Source organism: Dendrobates tinctorius, unplaced genomic scaffold, assembly GCF_039654945.1.
Source record: "Dendrobates tinctorius isolate UK_male_01 unplaced genomic scaffold, ASM3965494v1 ptg000039l, whole genome shotgun sequence".
Taxonomy (NCBI): Eukaryota; Metazoa; Chordata; class Amphibia; order Anura; family Dendrobatidae; genus Dendrobates; species Dendrobates tinctorius.
Window position 1 is genome coordinate 3,760,597 of NW_027361707.1, and position 23,070 is coordinate 3,783,666.

Sequence of the window (23,070 nt, forward strand, 5' to 3'; positions counted from 1 at the left end):
TGGCCAGCGACTTCTCAGGGAGAATAATGCGAACAATATCTTTTCCAACCATTAATCGGCCGGCACCCCAAGTACACATGAGACCATCATCCAAACCAGCTGATATTGGCAGGTTCAGATGTCTACCGTCTATGGGCAGCTTAAGGGACTGTCGAATGTTTTGCTTGGTTCATCCGGCGATGAACAGATGAATGGGATGAGGAGCGGCAGTCCAACATTGGCGCTGATAAAAATGCCCCGTTCGGTGTGTGTCCCCAGTGGTCAGACCCTCACCAATCTACCGTGAGAATCTGTGATGACTTCACACCAGACAAATACTTTAAGGCTTTTCTAAGATTTAAAGGAGCCCGCTATAGGACACGTCTAGGAGAAAACTGCACGTATGTAAACGGATCCAGAAAACTCTCGACCTTGTGTGCAATACCACAAACCTTAAAGCAAAAAATAACAAAAATCATCAACCTATGTAGCGCATGCAAGATAAATGCTGCAAAGATCGACAGTCCGCAGCTCACAACATGCTGGGAGTTGTAGTTATGTAGCTAGGAGTAAACAGGTTGCACACCACGGCTGTAACAGAGGAAACCCGCTGTAGCTAGAGGCAAAGGGTTTTTAACAGTAGGACTATTCAGAACATAGGAGATCCTCCCTATACGTTCATGGCGTCTCCACCACCGCACCCATCATATCACCATCCTGCAGATTCCCGAAGGGCAAGGTCACAGCAGTGAGTGCTGTTAACCAGTTCAGAACCAAAGCAAAGACAAGCGTTCAGCTTGTATGGGGGGTTGTAGTAATAAATAAAACCGTTATAAGACGCTATTATTTCCAATGTGTGTAACAGCATCACTTTTACTGAAGACAGGCTGGTATGACAAAGTAGCCAGGAATTTTTAGGATTTTTTTTTTACTATGCATAACAATAATACGCAGTATTCATCCAATTCACTCCCTTAGAGAAACTACATAATACTGCCTTATACACTTCACATAATACTGCCATATGGTGTCAGGATTCATTTCTATTGTTGGGCAGAGATGTCAATTTATATGTGCGCTCTGCTGGCCATGTAATGGCAAATTCTATACAATATTCATAAACTTATCTCTTTACAGTCCACATAATACTGCCATATGGTTTCTAAATAGCGCTATACATTACTAATTTCAGTCTAGGATTGGACAGAGTGATCAGGGTAAATTAATGTATTTCTGGCCTACTAAAACCACAATATAATATGATACAATACGCAGTATTCATATAATTATCTATCTGAAGAACCAACATAATAGTACTGCCATATAGTTTCTACATAATATTGCAAATATATGCTCAAATAATACCGCTATACAAAATTACATTTCAATTATTTGGTGGGCAGAGTTATCAGTTTAAATGACCACGTCTGTCATTCTACTAATTCCACTAAACATCAAAATGTGCAACACTTACGGTATATAATATTCCCGTAAGGAGCCTGCATAATACGGCCATATAATTTACTCACAATACTGCAATTATATGCTCATATAATAACGCTATGCAAGATTAATTTTGATCTATTATTGGGTAGGGCGATCTGTAGAGAGTCCACATAATACAGCCGTGTTGTTTCAAATACAGAAATTATATACTCCAAAAAAAAAAAAAAATACTGCTATACAAAACTAATTTTAAAATTATTTGCAACCCAATGATAGGTAGTGTGAATATTTTATTAGCCTATTAATAGCACTATATAATGCCAAATAATGTGCAGTATCCATATAATACTCCCTTAAGGATTCTACATAATTCTGCCATATGGTTTCCAACTATTTTTAGAATTAACTGCAATCTAATGTCCGGCACTGTGAAGGAATGTTTTAGTGGAGTTTAAATACCACAAAAAAAAATGTAAAAAAAAAGTAGTATCCATATACTTGTTTTCCTTAAAAACAACGCATTAAATACTGCCATATGGCTTCCACAAAATACAGCCCTAAAAATTAAATTTTAGAATTTATTCCATTATTAGTTGAAGCACTCCGCTTAAATGAACACCCCTTCCGGAGACCAATCACCAACTTTTTGGGCCAAATTGTGCAGTATTCTTATAGTACTCGCCTGAAGAGCTCACATAATACTGCCATACAGTTTCCACATTGTTCCGCAATTCTAGAGTTAATTTCAACCTATTTTTGATTACAAGGTCCGACAGCGAAATGGAATGTTTTTCCGCTCTACTCACATGGGTCCAAAACTTGGCAAACCCCCCCACCCAGATAGGAAACAGGAACCCTGGGTAAGTGCCCAGCTTGCCACACCATGAACTGGCCCTGGTATACTTGGACTCAAGCTTATTTTAGCAGGGAGTCCTCATTACTCACCTCTGATAGCTAGGCGGGGTCATTTAGGGTGAGGGAGTCAGTTTGGGCAACCCCATTGCAGAAGGCTGATAAAGGGACCGTGCAGAAGTCTAGAAGTTTAAAGACGTATGGACGATGTGATCCTAACAAGATACCAAGATTTAAAAAAAAAAAAAAAAAAATAACTTGAAATGTCCCCAAATTTCTTGTGAAAGTCAGACACAGTGTTCCCTTTTATTATACTAAAATGATCTTATCTGATGATGTCAATAGACGTGACTCATGGCATGGAGTCCAGGGAACTCATCTCAACGGGTATTTCGGAGCCTTGAAATCCTAGCCACCTAAAGAATTGCAATCACTTGCAAATTAGGTCACTTGAGATCATCAGCTCTCCAATAAATCCCCTAAAGTGATGCAACTTCAGGAAAAACAATGGGAGGGACCATAATTTATATATTTTAAAAGCTGATTTGCATAGGACACAAACCAGGCAGGACCCAGATCTCACAGGTGGTTGCGTTCCTGGCAAAAGCTGCAACCCCGGGCTAATGAGATAATGATCGCTGATTGAAAACTAGATTGGGGGGGGGGGGGGGGGAATAACTTTATTTCCCCTAAAGATGAATGTTAAAGCAAAGTTCCAGCCTGGGGTTATTGTAGATAAATATTAAAAATGAGCGAATAAAAAAAAAAAAAAATCAAAAGACCTCGTTTCAGGGGCCACGTCTGGATGGGAGCATTATGTTCCACCTCCGACCTGATGAAATCCTTGGCACCTCTTCTGATTTGTTGGCCCAATGTGACATGTGTGCATGAGATCATAGGGAGCCTACTACTTGGAAGTGATGCCAAGTGGGTAGGAGATGGTTCATAGGTTTCCCATACGATGGTCACGGATTACTAAAATGGCCAATGGATGGGAGATCCAGGAACCGCCTCAGAGCTGCTGGAATCCATGGCGCGTCTTCTGATTTGTAGGCCAAGTGCGACATCTTGTATGCATGACATTGTACCGAGCCTACTATTCAAAAAAGATGCCAGCGGGTAGAAGGTAGTGTGAAGGTCTCCCAGCAGGTGGTCAGGGAATACGGACATGGCCTCTGGCGAAAGCCCTATAAACTGCCTCCAACCTGCTGGAATCACCGAAGTCACTTCTGGTTTGTAGGCTGATGCATTCAGGACATCATAAAAGCCTCAGAAGAGATGTCGAGTAGGTGGTGGTTTAACCGGTAGACACAGAATACTGATGTGGCTACTGGATAGGAGCCCTATGAATCACTTTCGACCTGCTGGGTTCCCTCACGTCTCTTATGATTTGTGAAGTCGTCGTTAAAGCGTCATGTATACATGAGGAGCTAAAGATGCCAGCAAAAAGGACGCAGCTCACAAGGCTTGCATCTAGTGATCATAGACCACCTTGACAGCTGGACAGAAATCCTGAAAATCAATTAGCTTATGTAGATTGTAGATGCTCAGAATCAAAAAACAATGCCTGATTCAGGACAACAGCGGCATCTACACCATTTAAAAAAAAATATTACTTATGGCAAGTGGCAGGTTCTCTTTAACATAAAGGATTAGTTTGCAAAACATGACCTACATTGACAATGTTTACTGTAAATGCACAATTTGCCTTAGTAATTTGCGAGAAAACTGAAATGCAAACCACTGATAAGTGTAGATATTTTGTACTGCTGTCACTTTTGTTATCTTTTTTAATTATACTTTAGTGACTATGTTTACCCTGAAATCATCTGATAGGACCCCTTCTAGTCAAGCCAAAATCCAGGAATGCATCACTAATCCTATACAAAAATGCCTACTCACAAAGTTGCTTGCCGTATCAAAGTAGTATCAATTACTTCCACGATAGCCACAAACATACTGCCATAATGGAGTATAGTCCATCGAAAAAGCACTAGCTAATCTACAAACCCATTCCCTATGCCCAATAATGCATAATGGATATCAGAAGGATCCAAATCTTAGGACTCAACTCTATGTACCAGACAAAGTCACTAAAGAAGGCCAAGACAACCCATGAGTTACTTTGAGTCTTCCTGGGTTTCATTCCAATCGGGAGAACTCAAGACACTCAACTAGACTTACTCGACAACCTTTTAGGGCCAACTTCTGACTACGAAAATTGGTCAACTTTTTCCAGAAAGTTTGACGTGTAATTTCAATGGGGGGATATTTAACCCAAGAACACCACTCCCACCAAAACCAACAAATGGCCAGAAACCTCGAAATGTTTAATTCTGGATACTTCCAGTGACCACTTCAAAACAGATACCTATATGTAGAGAAAAAGTAGTCAATAAATCTGGAAGAACCATAAACCAGGTAAGTACAAAAGAAAATCGTAAAAAATAAACGTAAATAATAAATGTATGGCTTTAAATTATGTAAAAATAGAAATTTTTAATACAATAATCATTGTGCAATATCTCTACGCCAAGACCCCCAATTAGTACAAGACGTACCAGATTAATATTATATGTTTTGCATGACAGGTCATCCAAGCTTTGGTTCTGCAGCTTTTCTGTGATTAGTGTCACCATGGTAGGCCCCACTTCCGCGGTTCTCAAGCCGACGAGCATTGATCCTCTTGATTTAATACTGTTCAGACATTTCCGTTGTTTGCAGACTCGGGCTTTTCTTGTAGAGCGTTCTTTAGTTCATTTTAGCGTTGAAAGTCATGGTTTTCATCTGCAAGAAGAAGCGGAAGCTGGTTACGGTCATCTGTTCAGTGTACGCTCATCACGCCTCTCTAATTTTCTTATGACATTACAGAGAAAATTACAAGGAGATGGAGACGTTTACAACTTTGTGGCCTCGGCAGCAATCATAGAATATGTGAAATGTGTCGAGTTTCACTCTGTGACGGCTGACGAACACCAAAAACACCCACACCCTACTGCAGCAAGAGACCTCAATGTGAACGGAAAAATATATTCTCACAATGATGAAATGTAGGACAGCTAGCTGATGTTGACCAAGGTTTAGATAGCGGTGATCCTCAGATATAGGGCTTCTTTACTTTTTCATATATTTTGGGGTATGTACAGTATGATAGAATAAAAAAGGCAGCAAGGAGCTCTGAAAGGTTAGGGGTTTTCAAAGTCTGAAGGACTACCAAGGAGATGACCACCTTACCTTAGACTATTAACGCTGGTATAATTTTTAATTTCGGGCTTATTTATGAATTCCGTGATAGATAAGAATATATATATATATCGACAACTGGATATCTTAATTAGGGTTCCGAGCTCTAAATTGGGTGGCTTGAGTCTCCTACAATGGGATCATGACAGACATGACCATCAACATACACTGTGATAGGGCATCTTCAGGAAAAAACAAAGGTTTAACTAGAATGGGTGTTGCAGATGCACCCAAAAAGTCGCTTACATGAAGACTAGAGTTGAGAAAAACTATTTGCAAAAATTTCGGTATGGCCGCCAGTTGAGCACAAACCACCTCCTAACTTCCAGGATCCCCGATGACTGTTCCTATAAGAAGGTCTGGTGAGACTTCGTTGAAGTGTGACACCACTGGTCCTAATAATCAGACTGCTCTACTATATTACTAAGGATAGCAGAGTCAACCTGCAAACCCCATTACAGCAGCACTATGTATGGTATCTCCATATGGAGTAGCGTTATGTAGCTATTCTGTGTTACATGCAGAAAATCTTTAAAAACGTAACCAAGTGAAGGAATGAAATACACATGTGAAATAAAACTCCAACCATCAGGAAATCAATGCCACATCTGATAAAGTAGCTTTAGGTGCCACCTCTTCAATACCGCAGCCCTTCATATTACATTCACTCGTAAAATCCCATTTTGTGGGAAACTTTAAATTCAGAGGGCGCTGCACAAAGTAGTCCTAGTTCCCTGAAGTGGTCTTGGACTTTTGAATGACTACAGTACATAAAACGTGAAGAAATTACACTTTCTAGCTTTAGTGAATGCCTGGCTACGATCCCACACAACCCACTCATCCCTACTGCTTAGAGGTGTCAGCGGCAAACGGATAAGGGTAAAGTTTTCCACTCTAACAAAACTTGGTAATGCCAGAATAAATTCCAAAATGGTTTGTAGATTAAAAATTAAAAAAATAAAATAAAAAAACACTTGCTTCGGAATTCTTTAAATATTTAACTTAAGATTCTATTTTATTTTTTACTCTTAATTTTTGGGGGGTCAATACTGATCTCTACTCCCCATTTACAACTTTATATTTGTGCTTTTTTTCCCATTGCCTTTTTAAGAGTTTTTATTATCATTATTACCATAATCTTTCTTTAAAAAAAAAAAAAATCAATATAAAGTCGTAATTTTTTTTTAGGATCTCAATGTAAAAATAGTTAATAAATCCATGAGGAAAAGGGAAAACAAGGTGCAGGAATTTAAGGTTGCTTGTAGGTAAAAATTCTATTCAAACCAATAAAAGAAAAATTTGCACATTTTTGAATGTGAAGGATTCAACGAATCATTCAAATTCCGCAAAGTATTTGCAAGCAGCGATTCACAAAGCCGCTTTTATAAATCCAGCAGTGATAAACCGATATGCAAACAATGAACTGTATTGCACAATATGCGAATGGCTGTAAAATTTGAAAAAGAAAAACATTTGCTTTTCTGGGTAATTTAACAGGTAAATTATATATTATTCAGCACTGCAACCTGGAGTGCTGCCTTCCTATATGTTTTGAGATAGATAGATAGAGCTCAAAAAACAAAGGGAAGACTTAACAGAATATAACTCCAAGTAAATAAAACTTCTGTGAAATCAAACTGTCCACTTAGGAAGCAACACTGTTTGACAATCAATGTCACATACTGTTGTGCAAATGGAAGAGACAACAGATGGAAATTATTGGCAATTATCAAGACACCCTCAATAAAGGAGTGGTTCTGCAGGTGGGGACCACAGACCACTTCTCAGTACCAATGCTTTCTGGCTGATGTTTTGGTCACTTTTGTATGTTGGTTGTGCTTTCACACTCGTGGTAGCATGAGACACTCTACAACCCACACAAGTAGCTCAGGTAGTGCAGATCATCCAGGATGGCACATCAATGCAAGCTGTGGCAAGAAGGTTTGCTGTGTGTCAGCGTAGTGTCCAGAGGCTGGAGGCACTACCAGGAGACAGGCCAGTGGCACCAGGAGACGTGGAGGGGGCCGTAGGAGGGCAGCAACCCAGAAGTAGGACCGCTACCTCTGCCTTTGTGCAAGGAGGAACAGGAGGAGCACTGCCAGATGACCTCCAGCAGGCCACAAATGTGCATGTGTCCGCACAAATGGTAGAAACCGGTTCCATGAGGATGGTCCGAGTGCCTGACGTCCAAAAATGGGGGTTGTGCTCCCAGCCCAACACCATGTAGGACGCTTGGCATTTGCCACAGAACACCATGATTGTCAAATTCCCCATTGGCGCCCTGTGCTCTTCACAGATGAAATTGAGAGCGATCTGCTGCCTGCAAGATCCTTCAGCATGACCGGTTTGGCAGTGGGTCAGTAATGGTGTGAGGTGACATTTCTTTGGAGGGCCGCACAGCCCTCCATGTACTAGACAGAGGTAGCTTGACTGCCATTAGGTACCGAGATGAGATCATCAGACCCCTTGTGAGACCATATGCTGGTGCGGTTGGCCCTGGGTTCCTCCTAATGCAGGACAATGCAAGACCTCATGTGGCTGGAGTGTGTCAACAGTTCCTGCAAGATGAAGGCATTGAAGCTATGGATTGGCCCACCCGTTTCCCAGACCTGAATCCGATTGAGCACATCTGGGACATCATGTCTGGCTCCATCCACCAACGTCACGTTGCGCCACAGACTGTCTAAGAGTTGGTGGATGCTTTAGTCCAGGTCTGGGAGGAGATCCCTCAGGAGACCAACCGCCGCCTCATACAGGCACGTGGTGGCCACACACACTACTGAGCATCTTTTCCTTGTCATGAGGCATTTCCACTGAAGTTGAATCAGTCTGTAACTTGATTTTCCACTTTGATTTTGAGTATCATTCCAAATCCAGACCCCCATGGGATATTAATTTTGATTTACATTTATAATTGTTATGTTTTATTGTTCCGAACACATTCCACTATGCAATGAGTAAAAATTTGCAACTGGAATATTCCAGAGATATTTAGGATGTGGTATTTTAGTGTTCCCTTTATTTTTTGAGCAGTGTATATATAAAGACACTGATTAAAGGGAACCTGTCACCCCCCAGGCGTTTTTAAGTAAAAGAGCCACCTTGTGCAGCACTAATGCTGCATTCTGTCAAGGTGGCTCTTTTATTTAGCGTCCCTTCCACCGCCAAAATAATCGTTTTTAAAATTGGTCAGACATGCCTGAAGTTTATCGTGGGGGAAGGTCTTTCCCCCCGGACACATACGCCTCACATCCGTCAGTCATGTCCTGCTTTTGAATTTGGCGCCGCCTCCTCAGCATTCATTTCTTTTTCTCGCGCCTGCGCTGTAATATTCTTTCTTGGGCATGCGCAGTTTGCGCTGCCCGTCCTAAGACATCACATCATGTGACCAGGAGGGGCGGAGCTCAACAGAGCAGTGTTGCAGCAGGACCTGTGATGACGTCAGCACCATGTGACCAGTAGGGGCGGAGCTCAGCAGAGCAGTGGTTCAGCAAGACCTGTGATGATGTCAGTGTCATGTGACCAGGAGTGGCGGTGCTAAGCAGAGCAGTGGTGCAGTAGGACCTGTGATGACATCAGCACCCTGTGACCAGTAGGGGCAGAGCTGAGCAGGGCAGCGGTGCAGCAGGACCTGTGATGACATCAGCACCATGTGACCAGTAGAGGCAGAGCTGGGCAGGGCAGCGGTGCAGCAGGACCTGTGGTGATGTCAGAATATTACAGCGCAGGTGCGAGAAAAAGAAATGAACGCTGAGGAGGCGGCGCCAAATTCAAAAGCAGGACAGCATGACTGACTGATGTGAGGCGTCTGTGTCCGGGGGGAGAAAGATGTGCCCCCCCCCCCCCGGTCAAACTTCAGGTATGTCTGAACAATTTTAAAAACGATTATTTCGGCGGTGGAAGGGACGCTAAATAAAAGAGCCACCTTGACAGAATGCAGCATTAGTGCTGCACAAGGTGGCTCTTTTACTTAAAACCGCCTGGGGGGGGGGGGTGACAGGTTCCCTTTAAGCTTCAGTACAGATCCTGACTGATCCCAAAACTACTGCATTAATGGTGGTCTGTGAAGATCCTGCCATTTTTGTAAGAAAGACTATCACAGGCCCGTGTTATAAGGTGAATGATACAAATGGGAAGAAAGCTATAGAAACACAAAACAAATTAAAATTTTGTTAATTGGATAAATATTTTATTTCCTAGGTATAACTTTATACCCAGGTTTGCCTTCTGCAGAACTTTAGTAGGCAGCATGTGATACAGGGATTTAAAAAGAGAACCTCACTGTGTCAAGAGGTTTTTAAGTCTAGCAAACATGGCTCCTTTATAAAAAAAACAAAAAAAAAACCACCGACTCCACAACACCACCCTTGCCTACAGGTTGTTTGTGGAACTGCAGGTTCTACTTGTCGAAAACATGGACAAGTCTGTTTTTGGAAGAAAGTAGATATACTTTTAACAGAGGGTTCCTTTAAAGCCAACCAAGGCCACGCAAGGGTATCAAGGTCAAGAGCCTCAGAATATGCCAGCTTTTGAAATACATGTCCTCAATGAATGAGGAAGTCTGCTCTGAACAGATTGCCGCTTCTAAAAATACAGTACAGAACAGAGAGGAAGTTTGTTTAAAAGCGATCGTGAGTTCTAACATATATATGTATATACACACACACATACAACCGTACAATACATATATACATACACCACACATACAGTTGTGCTCAAAAGTTTACATACCCCGGCAGAATTTTTTCTTTCTTGGCCTTTTTTCAATGAATATGAATGACAACACCAAAACCCTTTTCTCCACTCATGGTTAATGGTTGGGTGAAGCCATTTATTGTCAAACTACTGTGTTTTCTCTTTTTAAATCAAAATGACAATGGCGAGTGGAGAGAGGGACGGCAAATGGTGAGTGGGGCTGCCTTGGGAGAGAGCTGGACAGCCATTGGAGACAGGGCCTGCTGACTGAGAGAGCGGAACGGCCAGTGGAGACAGGGGCTGATGAGGGAGAAAGTGGCATGGTGGATGGAGAGCGGGGCTGCTGAGGGAGACAACGGGGCCGGCGGAGTGAAAGCGGGATGGCCAGTGGAGACAGGGACTGCAGAGAGAGAGAGCAGGACGGTGGATGGAGTGTGGGGCTACTAAGGGAGAATGCGGGACGGCGAGTGGAGAGCGGGATGGCTGTTAGCTACTATGCCTGGGCAACGTGTACACACACACATACGTACACATACAGCTCTGGCAAAAATTAAGAGACCACTGCACAGTTTTTTAAAAATCAGCTTTTCTACATGTCTGACAGCCATTCCATTCCAGTGTCAGTTGAATTCCAACCAGAGTGCACCTCATTCTACTTAATGTGCTTCTGTGTAGGTGATCACCTGAACCAAATCTTATTTAATGAAAGTATAAAAAACCCTGCTGTGGTGTTCACAAGCCTCTTGCAATGGGACAAGCTGGATGGCAAAACAAGTGCTAGTAATATCCAAGAGGTAATAGGAATGAAAAAATAACTTTTAACCATGCCAAAGAAGTTGAAAAGAAAAGTCTTGAGTGAGGAAAAGAAGGTCTCAATTCTGGCAATACTAGAAGGATACAGTGAGCGTCATTTTACCTCCATCCTGAAAATTTATAACACAGCAGTCCATTACAACAAGGTCAAGAAGCAGACATTGGGGACAACAAAGCTACAGACCGTCAGAGGGCGAAAATGATTGTCCACTGACCGGATGACATCAAGCGACCTACAAAAGGAATGGTAAATGGCAGCTGGGGTGATGTGCACGGTAGGAACATTTCGTAACAGGCTCCTAGAGGCAGGGCTCAATGTAAAGCTAGAAAAAAAAAGCCTTTCATCAATGAGAAGCAAAGGAGAGCCAGGCCGAAGTTTGCCAAAGACCATAAGGATTGGACCATAGAGAGGACTGGAGTAAGGTAATCTGATGAGTCTAATTTTCATCTTTGCACAACACCTGGTCGTCTAATGGTTAGACGGAGACCTGGAGATGCGTACAAGCCACAGTGTCTTGCACCCACTGTGAAATTTTGAGGATCGGTGATGATCTGGGGATGCTTCAGCAAGGTTGGAATTGGGCAGGCTAATCTTTGCGAAGGACATATGAATCAAGCCGCATACAAGGATTTGGATTTCTGGATCACGGAGTGAACTACTTATACGATGGACTACTTGCTAGAGATGGGGTGCACCTTACGAAGACTGGAAAGCATGTATTTGGAAGTCGCCTTGCTACACTTGTAAGGAGAGCTTTAAACTAGAACAACATGGGAAGGGAAGCAAAAGACCAGAAAAAGCCATACACCTGACAAATGCTATTGAGAACTCTGCTATTAGAAGTGGAAAGGAAGAACAAAGACGAAAGAATCTAATTAATAAAAATATTGGAGAAAGAGAAACCAATCACAAACTAAAATGTTTCTATACTAATGCACAAAGCATGGGCAACAAACAAGGAGAATTGGAACTACTAACACAGGAACAGAAATATGATGTAATTGGAATCACTGAAACTTGGTGGGACAATACACATGATTGGAATACAAGACTAGAAGGATACAACTTATTTGCAAGAAACAGACTTGATAAAGGAGGAGGGGGTGTCGCATTGTATGTTCGAAATGCGTATATCTGCACAGAGATTGAAGCTTCAGAGACTGGGAGTTCTGTGGAAACTGTTTGGGTAAGAATACAAGGACAGAACAATGGAAAGGACACCATTGTAGGCATTTACTACAGGCCGCCTGTGCAAGCCGAATATATAGATGAACTCTTTATGCATCAGATGGCCAAGTTCTCCAAAAAATATGACATAGTTGTCATGGGAGATTTCAACTATCCAGACATTTGTTGGGAATCTCTCTCAGGCAAAACTAACAGGTCAAGGAAATTCTTATCCTCTCTTGCTGACAACTTTATCTTCCAAAAGGTAAGGGAGAAAACAAGGGGAACTGCTACCTTGGATCTAATCCTTATAAACAGGGAGGAAGTGGTTGAGGAGGTAAAAGTGGCTGGGACCCTAGGAGGTAGCGACCATGCTATTTTAGAATTTTGGATTACTAGAGGTGGAAGACCTGTGAAGACTCAGACGTCAAGGTTAGATTTCAGAAAGGCAGATTTTAAGGGATTCAGAAAGAGAATTGGAGGGATCCAATGGCTGGATATCCTTAAAGACAAAAATGTCCAGGAAGGATGGGAAATCTTGAAAAATGAAATTCTCAAAGCACAGTTGTTAACAATTCCGAAAAGAGGGAAGAATAGGAAGCATTTAAGGAAACCAGGATGGATGAACACAGAACTTAAGCACATGCTAAAAAGGAAGAAAAAAATGTTTATAAAATGGAAAGAGGGAGGCATATCTAAAGAAGAATATAATGCTGTCTGCAGAACCTGCAGGGCACAAATCAGATTATCTAAAGCTGAAAATGAACTGAGGCTTGCAAGAGATGTCAAAAGCAATAATAAAGGATTTTGGGGATATGTCAAAAGTAAAAGAAAAGTCAAAGATGCTATAGGATTTTTACAGGATGAAAATAATGAAATGGTAAGACAGGATGTTGAGAAGGCTGAACTTTTAAATTCCTATTTTGCATCTGTTTTCTCTCAGAAAGGAAATGCAACATCAACTGTTATTCACTGTCCTATTAAGGGAATAGAAGAATCCAGGATATCTATAAACAGAAAGATAGTGAGGAAACACTTAGCTAACCTAAATGAATTCAAGTCTCCAGGTCCAGATGAATTACACCCCAGAGTACTGAAGGAGATAGCAGAAGAAATTTTTGAACCCCTCTCCATAATCTTTGAAAATTCTTGGAGAACAGGAGAAGTGCCAGAAGACTGGAGAAGAGCAAATGTTGTTCCTATCTTCAAAAAGGGGAAGAAGGTGGACCCAGGCAACTATAGGCCGGTGAGTCTGACTTCTATACCAGGAAAGATCTTTGAACAAATTATTAAACAACATGTATGTCAATACCTGGATAAGAATGAAGTGATTAAACAGAGTCAGCATGGGTTTCTAACTAATAAGTCATGTCAGACTAACTTAATTTCCTTCTATGACGGTATCACTGATTGGGTGGATCAAGGAAATGCTGTAGATATAGTATATCTTGACTTCAGCAAAGCATTTGACAAAGTCTCTCATACAATCCTTATTGAAAAAATGACTAAGTATGGAATGGACAAGGCAACTGTTAGGTGGATTCATAACTGGCTTAGTGATCGGACCCAAAGAGTGGTCGTAAATGGCTGTACATCCAGTTGGAAGAATGTCTCAAGTGGGGTACCACAGGGCTCTGTCCTGGGCCCTGTATTGTTCAACATCTTTATCAACGATTTAGATGAAGGAATTGAGGGTAAACTGATTAAATTTGCTGATGACACAAAGCTAGGAGGGATAGCTAATACTAGAGAAGAGAGAGAGAGGATTCAAAAAGATTTAAATAAACTGGAGAAGTGGGCAGCAACTAACAGAATGGTTTTTAACAGGGAGAAATGCAAAGTACTACATCTGGGCAATAAAAATGAAAAAAGCATATATAGAATGGGAGGAATAGGGCTAAGTGACAGCACATGTGAAAAAGACTTGGGTATACTAATAGATCACAGACTGAATATGAGTCAACAGTGTGATGCAGCAGCAAAAAAGGCAAATGCAATTCTAGGATGTATTAACAGAAGCATACAGTCTAGATCACGTGAAGTCATTATTTCCCTCTACTCCTCTTTGGTCAGACCTCATCTGGAATATTGTGTCCAGTTTTGGGCACCACATTTTAAAAAAGACATCAACAAACTGGAGCAAGTTCAGAAAAGAGCGACCAGAATGGTGACCGGTCTGCAAACCCTGTCTTATGAGGAAAGGTTGCAGGATTTGGGAATGTTTAGTTTGCAAAAGAGAAGACTGAGAGGAGACTTAATAGCTGTCTAAAAAAATCTAAAGGGCTGTCACATTGTAGAAGGATCAACTTTATTCTCATTTGCACAAGGAAAGACTAGAAGCAATGGGATGAAACTGAATGGGAAGAGACACAGATTAGATATTAGAAAAAACTTTTTGACAGTTAGAGTGATCAATGAGTGGAACAGGCTGCCACGAGAAGTGGTGAGTTCTCCTTCAATGGAAGTCTTCAAACAGAGGCTGGACAAATATCTGTCTGGGATGATTTAGCGAATCCTGCTTTGAGCAGGGGGTTGGACCAGATGGCCCAGGAGGTCCCTTCCAACTCTACGATTCTATGATTCTATGATTCTATGATTCTACAAGGTTTTCCTGGAAAAACAGTTGATTTCTTCTGCTCAGGCAATTATCCCCAACTCTGAGGACTGGTTTTTCTAGCAGGACAATGCACCATGCTATCAGCTAGGTCAATGTGTGGATGAAGGATCACCACATCAAATCCCTGTCATGGCCAGCCCAATCTCCAGACCTGAACCCCACTGAAAACCTCTGGAAAGTAATCAAGAGGAAGTTGGATAGTCACAAGCCATCAAGCAAAGAAGAACTGTTTAAATTTTTGTACCAGGAGTGGCATAAGGTCACCCAAAAGCAGTGTGAAAGACTGGTGGAAAGCAGCCAAGACGCATGAATGCTGTGAGCTGTACATACACACATACAACCATACAATACATATATACATACAGAACATAAATCATATATACATACACACACAACTATACATATATACATAGACACAGACATATATACACACACACTTTTTTTTTTACTATTTACATACAAATCTTGGCGGACGTGTTTCGCCGCAGCAATGTCAGCAGATTGCTTACAAAAAAACAGAACTAAAAGTTGCCCTACCCTGCCCTACAGTACCAGTGCCCCCTCAAAGTTCAATTGCAGCTCACTGCTGGAGAGTTGCAGGCGAGGACGGATATTACGCCCCGCAGTAAAGATTACTGAGTAACACGGAGGCAGATGGTTTTTGGCAGGTTCTACCTCTGACAGGAGCGGTTACCTGTCCACACATCAAACAGATGGAATATTGTACACACACCGGATTATGGGAAGGGTTGGGGAGAGGGACGGAAGCCTTCAAGGAAAAAAAAAACGGAAAAAAAAATGGCTGAAGACAGATTGTGAATGCTCAGAACTTTCCGAAAGGCTAAACTTTTTTTTTTAAGCTATACTCCATGTTTTGTATGACAAAAAAAAATTATTCTTTGCCAAGTAGATAACTTTTGGTCAGTTTTCTTGCCAGAAATCTGACATTTAAAATGGTTTGAAAGGTGCAAATGTTATGCCTTTCTGCGTTTTTTTTATGATACCACAGCTCCGCCTAGTTTTAGAAGTGTGTGGAGATTAGAAGGAAGGGGGAATGGCCGAGAACGATCAACAAATTGGTAATAATTTATTCCACAAAAAGTGGTGGCCTTGATTGGAGCGCGTTTGTGAAGTTGGCGCGTGGCGGCTGAGGGTAGCGCCGAAATCATTAGGAGGCGCACGCCTCTTAACGAATTTGACGCATCTTACACAAAGCAAGGCCTTTTTCAGTCTTTATGGCAAAGCTACACACATTAAGAGGTTTACGAAATACAAAAAAAATGGCTGAAAGGGCAGATTTATCATGGTCACAGTCTTTGTTGCCCATAGCAACTAATCATAGCCCAGCTTTCATTTCTCTGGAGCGGTTTAAAAAATGAAAGCTGCGCTGTGATTGGTTGCTAAGAGCAATAAAGTTTTTCTCCTAGACATCGTTGAGAAGGCCTATAAAATAAAAAATGGCGGGTTTCACGATACAATCCATTGGCCTTTGAGACGAGCACCCCTAGCGTTTTCTTAGGGGCTCCTACAGAGTGCAGAACAGCGACCCTGTCCTGACGAAGGTCTGAAGGCGTGAATGAATGAGCAGAGCAAACGCTGAATACAGCTGTCTACAATTTTATAACTTTGAAAATACCTGTGGGGACATTTTTTTTTTCCCCAAACACGCCAACTATGTCCTGACTTCATGTTATCCCCCAAGGACAATTCTCTCGCCATATATCTTTATGACAGAGAGTGTGTTTACCACATTTCAAGATTTTCAGTCGCTATATGCAGCGCACGCTAATAGGCTTGGACGTAACACATCATGGCACCTCGCGAACAACACAACCTAGCGCCTGTTGGGATATATTACAGAACAGTGTGGTATAATACCGCAGAGTGTAGTATAGCGTAGTTTAAACGTGTTCTCTAGAATAAAGTAGTATAGTAAATCGTAGCATTGGATATAGTATACTACGGTATGGTGTGGCAAGACACTTTGGTATGGTATGGTACGGTACAGTGTTGCATAGCATAGTACCGCAAACGACAATGTAGTATACTGAAGTGTGCTACACTACAGTCAAAAGCATAATATACCACATCAATAAATATACTACATATATGTTTTTTTTAGCGTAGTATATAGAATTGTGCTCTTCTGTGTTGTATAAAATTGGGCAGCACGATAGCTCAGTGGTTAGCACTGCAGCCTTGCAGTCGGAGCCCATTTTGGTGGAGTCTGAGTCATGGAAATTGAGGAGTTGTAGTCAGAAGTTTGGCTTACCGACTCCACAGCCCCCTTGGTATGAGGCAGGGCTGTGGAGTCGGAGCTCATTTTGGTGGAGTCGGTATAAAATGGACCGACTCCAAAAATATATAATAAATTGGGTACAGTAATTCAATGCAGGATGTGCTGAATATTTTTTCATAGGAATTTGGAAAAGTTATGAAATGTCCTATAAATGGCTGATCTAAGGCTACATTCACACACAGCGTTTTTCCTGTGTTTTTTTGAGGATACGTTTTTCAGCTGCAAGAGCAGATCAGCTTTTTAAAAAACCGCATCACCTGAAAGGTTTTTGAGCTCATAGATAATGTTTTCAATAGCAAAAGCAGATTAGAAATCTGCTCTATCCATCCATCCATATCTTATCTGTACCAAAAAGAATGAAAGCCGGGTAGCACACAGACTAACACTCCTCTTTTTTTAGCACCAGTCAGGTACACTCCTAGCTGCACAAAAGGACGCCCAGGACAGGCATTGCTCATCTTCAGTAACACATCAACATCAATTGATAGTTGGAATAAATAGACTGCATTCATCACCACATCTTCTTAAGGTGCAGGCTTTATTATCAAATGTAGGGGTGTGCAGTATGAGGTTCTGCGGCAGCCGAGGTGTGCAGTATGAGGTTCTGCGGAACAGTGTGAGGTTCTGCCCCCCCCCCCTAGGTTTGATCCTGGCTTCGCCCATGGTGTGAATGTAGCCTGAGGATCTAGGCTTTGTCTTAGCTAAGAGTTTTCTTTATTTTCATGACTATGAAAATTGTAGATTCACTCTGGAGGCATCAAATCTATGAATTAACACATGTGGAATTATATAATTAACAAAAAAGTGTGAAACAACTGAAAATACTGTATGTCTTATATTCTAGGTTCTTCAAACTAGTCACCTTTTGCTTTGATTACGGCTTTGCACACTCTTGGCATTCTCTTGATAAGCTTCAAGAGGTAGTCACCGGAAATGGTTTTCACTTCACAGGTGTGCCCTGTCAGGTTTAATAAGTGGGATTTCTTGCAATGGGGTTGGGACCATCAGTTGTGTTGCGCAGAAGTCTGGTGGATACACAGCTGATAGTCCTACTGAATAGACTGTTAGAATTTGTATTATGGCAAGAAAAAAGCAGCTAAGAAAAACAAGTGGCCATCATTACTTTAAGAAATGAAGGTCAGTCAGTCCGAAAATTTGGGAAAGCTTTGAAAGTGTCCTTAAGTACAGTGGCAAAAACCATCAAGCGCTACAAAGAAACTGGCTCGCATGAAGACCGCCCCAGGAAAGGAAGACCAAGAGTCACCTCTGCTGCGGAGGATAAGTTCATCCGAGTCACCAGCCTCAGAAATCACAGGTTAACAGCAGCTCAGATTAGAGACCAGCTCAATGCCACACAGAGTTCTAGCAGCAGCCACATCTCTACAACAACTGTTAAGAGGAGACTTTGTGCAGCAGGCCTTCATGGTAAAATAGCTGCTGGAAACCACTGCTAAGGACAGGCAACAAGCAGAAGAGACTTGTTTGGACTAAAGAACACAAGGAATGGATATTAGATCAGTGGAAATCTGTGCTTTGGTCTGATGAGTCCAAATTTGAGATCTTTGGTTCCAACCACTGTGTCTTTGTGCGACGCAGAAAAGGTGAACAGATGGACTCTACATGCCTGGTTCCCACCGTGAAGCATGGAGGAGGTGGTGTGATAGTGTGGGGGTGCTTTGCTGGTGACACTGTTGGGGATTTATTCAAAATTGAAGGCATACTGAACCAGCATGGCTACCACAGCATCTTGCAGAGGCATGCTATTTCATCCAGTTTGCGTTTAGTTGGACCATCATTTATTTTTCAACAGGACAATGACCCCAAACACACCTTCAGGCTGTGTAATGGCTATTTGACCAAGAGGGAGAGTGATGGGGTGCTACGCCAGATGACCTGGCCTCCACAGTCACCAGACCTGAACCCAATCGAGATGGTTTGGGATGAGCTGGACCACAGAGTGAAGGCAAAAGGGCCAACAAGTGCTAAGCATCTCTGGGAACTCCTTCAAGACTGTTGGAAGACAATTTCCGGTGACTACCTCTTGAAGCTCATCAAGAGAAGGCCAAGCGTGTGGAAAGCAGTAATCAAAGCAAAAGGTGGCTTCTTTGAAGAACCTAGAACATAAGACATATTTTCAGTTATTTCACACTTTTTTGTTAATTATATAATTCCACATGTGTTAATTCATAGTTTTGATGCCCTCAGAATGAATCTGCAATTTTCATAGTCATGAAAATAAAGAAAACTCTTTGAATGAGGCGTGTCCAAACTTTTGGTCTGTACTGTATATATGTAATCGATATTACATAGTGTATGACATATTTACATTTTATTACAGTTTGTGTTCTAAAGTTGTATTCCAATAAATATATATTATGTTCTAAATATCTTGATTATTGCATCATAAAAATGATTAAACGTCTGATGTTCACATTGTACATTTTTCACTTAAATATAAGCAATATATGTGGGAGTCGGAGTCGTGGAGTCGGTGTAAGGGAAATTGAGGAGTCGGAGGTTTGGCTTACCGACTCCATAGCCCTGGTATAAGGGAGTCGTGGAGTCAGAGTCATGGAAATTGAGGAGTCGGAGTTGGAGGTTTGGCTTACCGACTCCACAGCCCTGCTTGCAGTGCTGGGCTCAAATCCCGCCAAGGACGACATCTGCAAGGACCACGTAGAGGAGTAATGACGCACCAACTTTTTTGATCTGCAAATATTGGCATGGATGGCCATCCATATACTTCTTATAGGATATGTCTGGGTGGTGCACAGCTCAAAGTATAGCATAAATTTGAAAAGCAGGAATAGAAAAGTAGGACTCACCCAGGATTTGGGTGAGTGTTGCATTTCTATTCCTACTTTTTCAAACTTGCAAGGCATTTGTATGTTCTCCCCGTGTTTGCGTGGGTTTCCTCCCACACTCCAAAGTCATACTGATAAGGAATCGAGATTGTGAGCCCTAATGGTGACAGTGATGATAAAGCATTGTGGAATTAATGGAGCTATATAAGCAGGTAAAATATATATAAAATAGTGTAGGATATAAGTTTGCACTGCCCTTGTCAGGAATCCTGTCTGTTAGGCGGCACAGCATATTTGGTGTCTGACGTTTACAAGATGCTGGCCACCAAAGACAAGACTGCCCTGATCAGTCTGCCACGGAGGTCCGGATTGGAAGCCAGACCAGGGCAGCAGAAAGTAGTTTAGAATAGTTTAGTACAGAATACTGCCCCATTGGGCAGCTCAGAGGTTAGCACTGTTGCTTTGCAGCAATGGGGTCTTGGGTTCAAATCCTACTAAGGCCAACAACTGCAAGGAGTTTGTATGTTCTCCCCGTGTTTCCTCTGGGTTCCCTGGTTTCTGTCCACATTTCACAGTTAAAGAATTTAGATGTGAGTGGGGATGATGTCTGTATAGCACTGGGAAGATGATGGCGCTATATAAGAAATGCATAATAAATCGGTAATACTAATTAGTGTAATTTAGTTTAGTAAATAAATACTGTTGTACAGCATGGTGTGTAGGGTATAGTAATAAGTTAGAGGTCACCTATTTGACAAGATGCCATATGCATTCACAGAATTGGGTAACCACATGCGAACTTCTGGCATGCCAAACTTTTTGGATAACGCTCTTACACTTTAGGTGAACCTACCCCCAAAAATTGTGTAATGCTAACTAGTGTACTTTAGAATAGAGTAGTGAAGGACAGTGTAGCGCAGATCAGTGTACGAGTAGGTTGCTTAGTATAGAAAAGTCCAATAAAGGGAGGTGTAGTAGAATATAACATTAAACAGTCATGTATAGAATTGTATACTGTTGTGTAGTGCTATACAGTTCTGTGTAGTATGGTTTAGTGTAGTATAACAACGTGCTCCAGCCATTCCTGTTAGCATATGTTCAACTTACAGAAACTGACCCAGGCCGGCCATAAAACAGGGTCCAACAACAGGCTTTACCAGTAGAACGAGAGAAGAGGGGAAACAAAAACATGCGCCATCATCTCTTCTCTATTGACAACGGAGTATTCAAGTCTTACAAGGTCAATTGGTGACATAAGTGGCATAAGGCGCAAAGTAACTTATACCTCGCTGCCTCCTAATGAACTGGCTATTGAATAAGAAGCCAAGTGTTCTTTCCAAAAAGGCTAAAATAACTAAATTTTGGACAGGAAAAGCATCCTCCGGTGTCACACATCTACTTGTACCATTTTGGGTAGACGTCAACCGTAATCTCCCTAAATGTCACATCCTAATTTGTCCCTAAAGGTCAAAAAATAAGGAACAGATTTGGCCCGGGCCTGATATTTGTTTTTCCTCCATTTCTGAGACTTTTAGAGCGGGTTTGAGATCGGTCCGGCTTCCTCCAGTTATTGGAACATATTTTGGATTCATGACCTGCTATGTATACTACTACTGAATGGAATATTTCAGCACAGATTTGACACGTCGCTCTCAGCTTTGCAAGTCAGAACCACAAAGTAACTCGCGGGAAGATGAAGGGGATCTCAAGTAAATATCTTATCCGGACATGTGCACCGAAGTGTAAAAAAATGGTCAAACTTGGCTAACGGCTTTGATGTTTAAAATTTTTTTATATAAGGTACTCTAATATACTATTCTCCAATTGTAGGGCGCTAGAGGACATAAAAATATGGAAAAACTAAATTATGGAAAACGTAAAAATATAAAGTTTTTTCCTAGTTTTATGGGAACAATCACGTTTACACTTGGAAACCAACTGATGTTCTACAGAGCTGAGGGTTTGTTGAAATGCATCACTATAGGCTCAAAACCGTTTTTACCACTTTTTTCAGTAAAAAAAAAGTTGCATCATTGGCAAATATCGCAAAAAGAAAATATTAAACTTTTTAAAATCATGAACCAGGGGGTGAGTGGAGCGACATTGTGCCACATTTTGCGACTTTTTAAAAAGTTGCAATTGATGAAGCAGGGAAAAACATCTGGAATCACTAAAACTTCACACATAGAAAAAAAAAAAACACAAAAAAACAGGCGAGCAAATATAAGAGACTTGTAAAATGGCACAAACAGAATAATGAATAGTGAGGAAAAAAGGAAGGCGTAAAACTAGACAAAAAACAGGTGCAGAGGCAATGATGAATTGGGGACTATGTTAAAAAAAAAATCTTGTCATCCAGTTCCAGAGATATGGGACCTTCAATTTGGTGCTAATTTTTAAGGACTTTACAAAGGGGCGGTGCTCGCAGCTTAATTATACAAAGTAGCCTAAATACACGCCCCCCAGGGAACTGTGAGCCACACCCCATGGAAAGGGCATAAAAATTAGCACTAAATAAAAAGGCCGATACCTATGGAAATTTATGGTGGACTTACAAAAAAAAAAAAATCAGGAGAGGCAGGGATAAAATAACTTAAACAGGCCACTTCTGATCTGGTGAATGGTCCTCTTTCAACGGGATCTTCTTTGGTTTTTGTTAAAGTTAGAAAAGATCTTAAATACATGTAAGAAGAACTTCGATTGACTGCCGTTAGCAGACGTCTCAATTTTGTCTAATATCAGGTGGGCAAAATCACATCCGTCAATGAAAGCGAAACGTCATTCCAGAAGCTTCCTGGACCAACATCTGAATTAATCATTGTCATTGAGATCGTTAAATGACGTATTCTTAAGTCGTTATCTAAAGTACAGTAAACCTAAGGGCAATACATCAACATGGCTGGAGAGCAAGTCATACAATGGAATGTTTAGAGGGAAACGAATCGTCATCCACACTGGGGGAATTCCAAATGACTCTGGAAGCTAAGGACTGGTGACAAACACATGAGCATCTGCACATTGACCCCTTGAAGCAAATTTTCAGCTTAGGAGGATTACAGTACCTCCCGGTTTGGGGTGCTCTTCTGAAGACTAACCATGTAAGGACATTTTCATGCAATGATGCATCTCATCTGCCTGGTAGGATTCTCAATAA

At 41.5% G+C, this 23,070-nt stretch overlaps 1 protein-coding gene across 3 annotated transcripts in view; it reads right to left on the reverse strand.

The window, feature by feature from the left end:
• FAM53A (family with sequence similarity 53 member A) overlaps positions 1-23,070 on the reverse strand; it is a 77,896-nt gene that overhangs the window by 40,865 nt on the left and 13,961 nt on the right. For all 3 annotated transcript variants that reach the window (XM_073574421.1, XM_073574423.1, XM_073574422.1), the window contains exon 2: positions 4,839-5,064. In XM_073574421.1, the coding sequence (XP_073430522.1) occupies positions 4,839-4,955 (117 nt within the window). In that variant the 5' untranslated portion in view covers positions 4,956-5,064. The remainder of the gene's footprint in view (positions 1-4,838; positions 5,065-23,070) is intronic.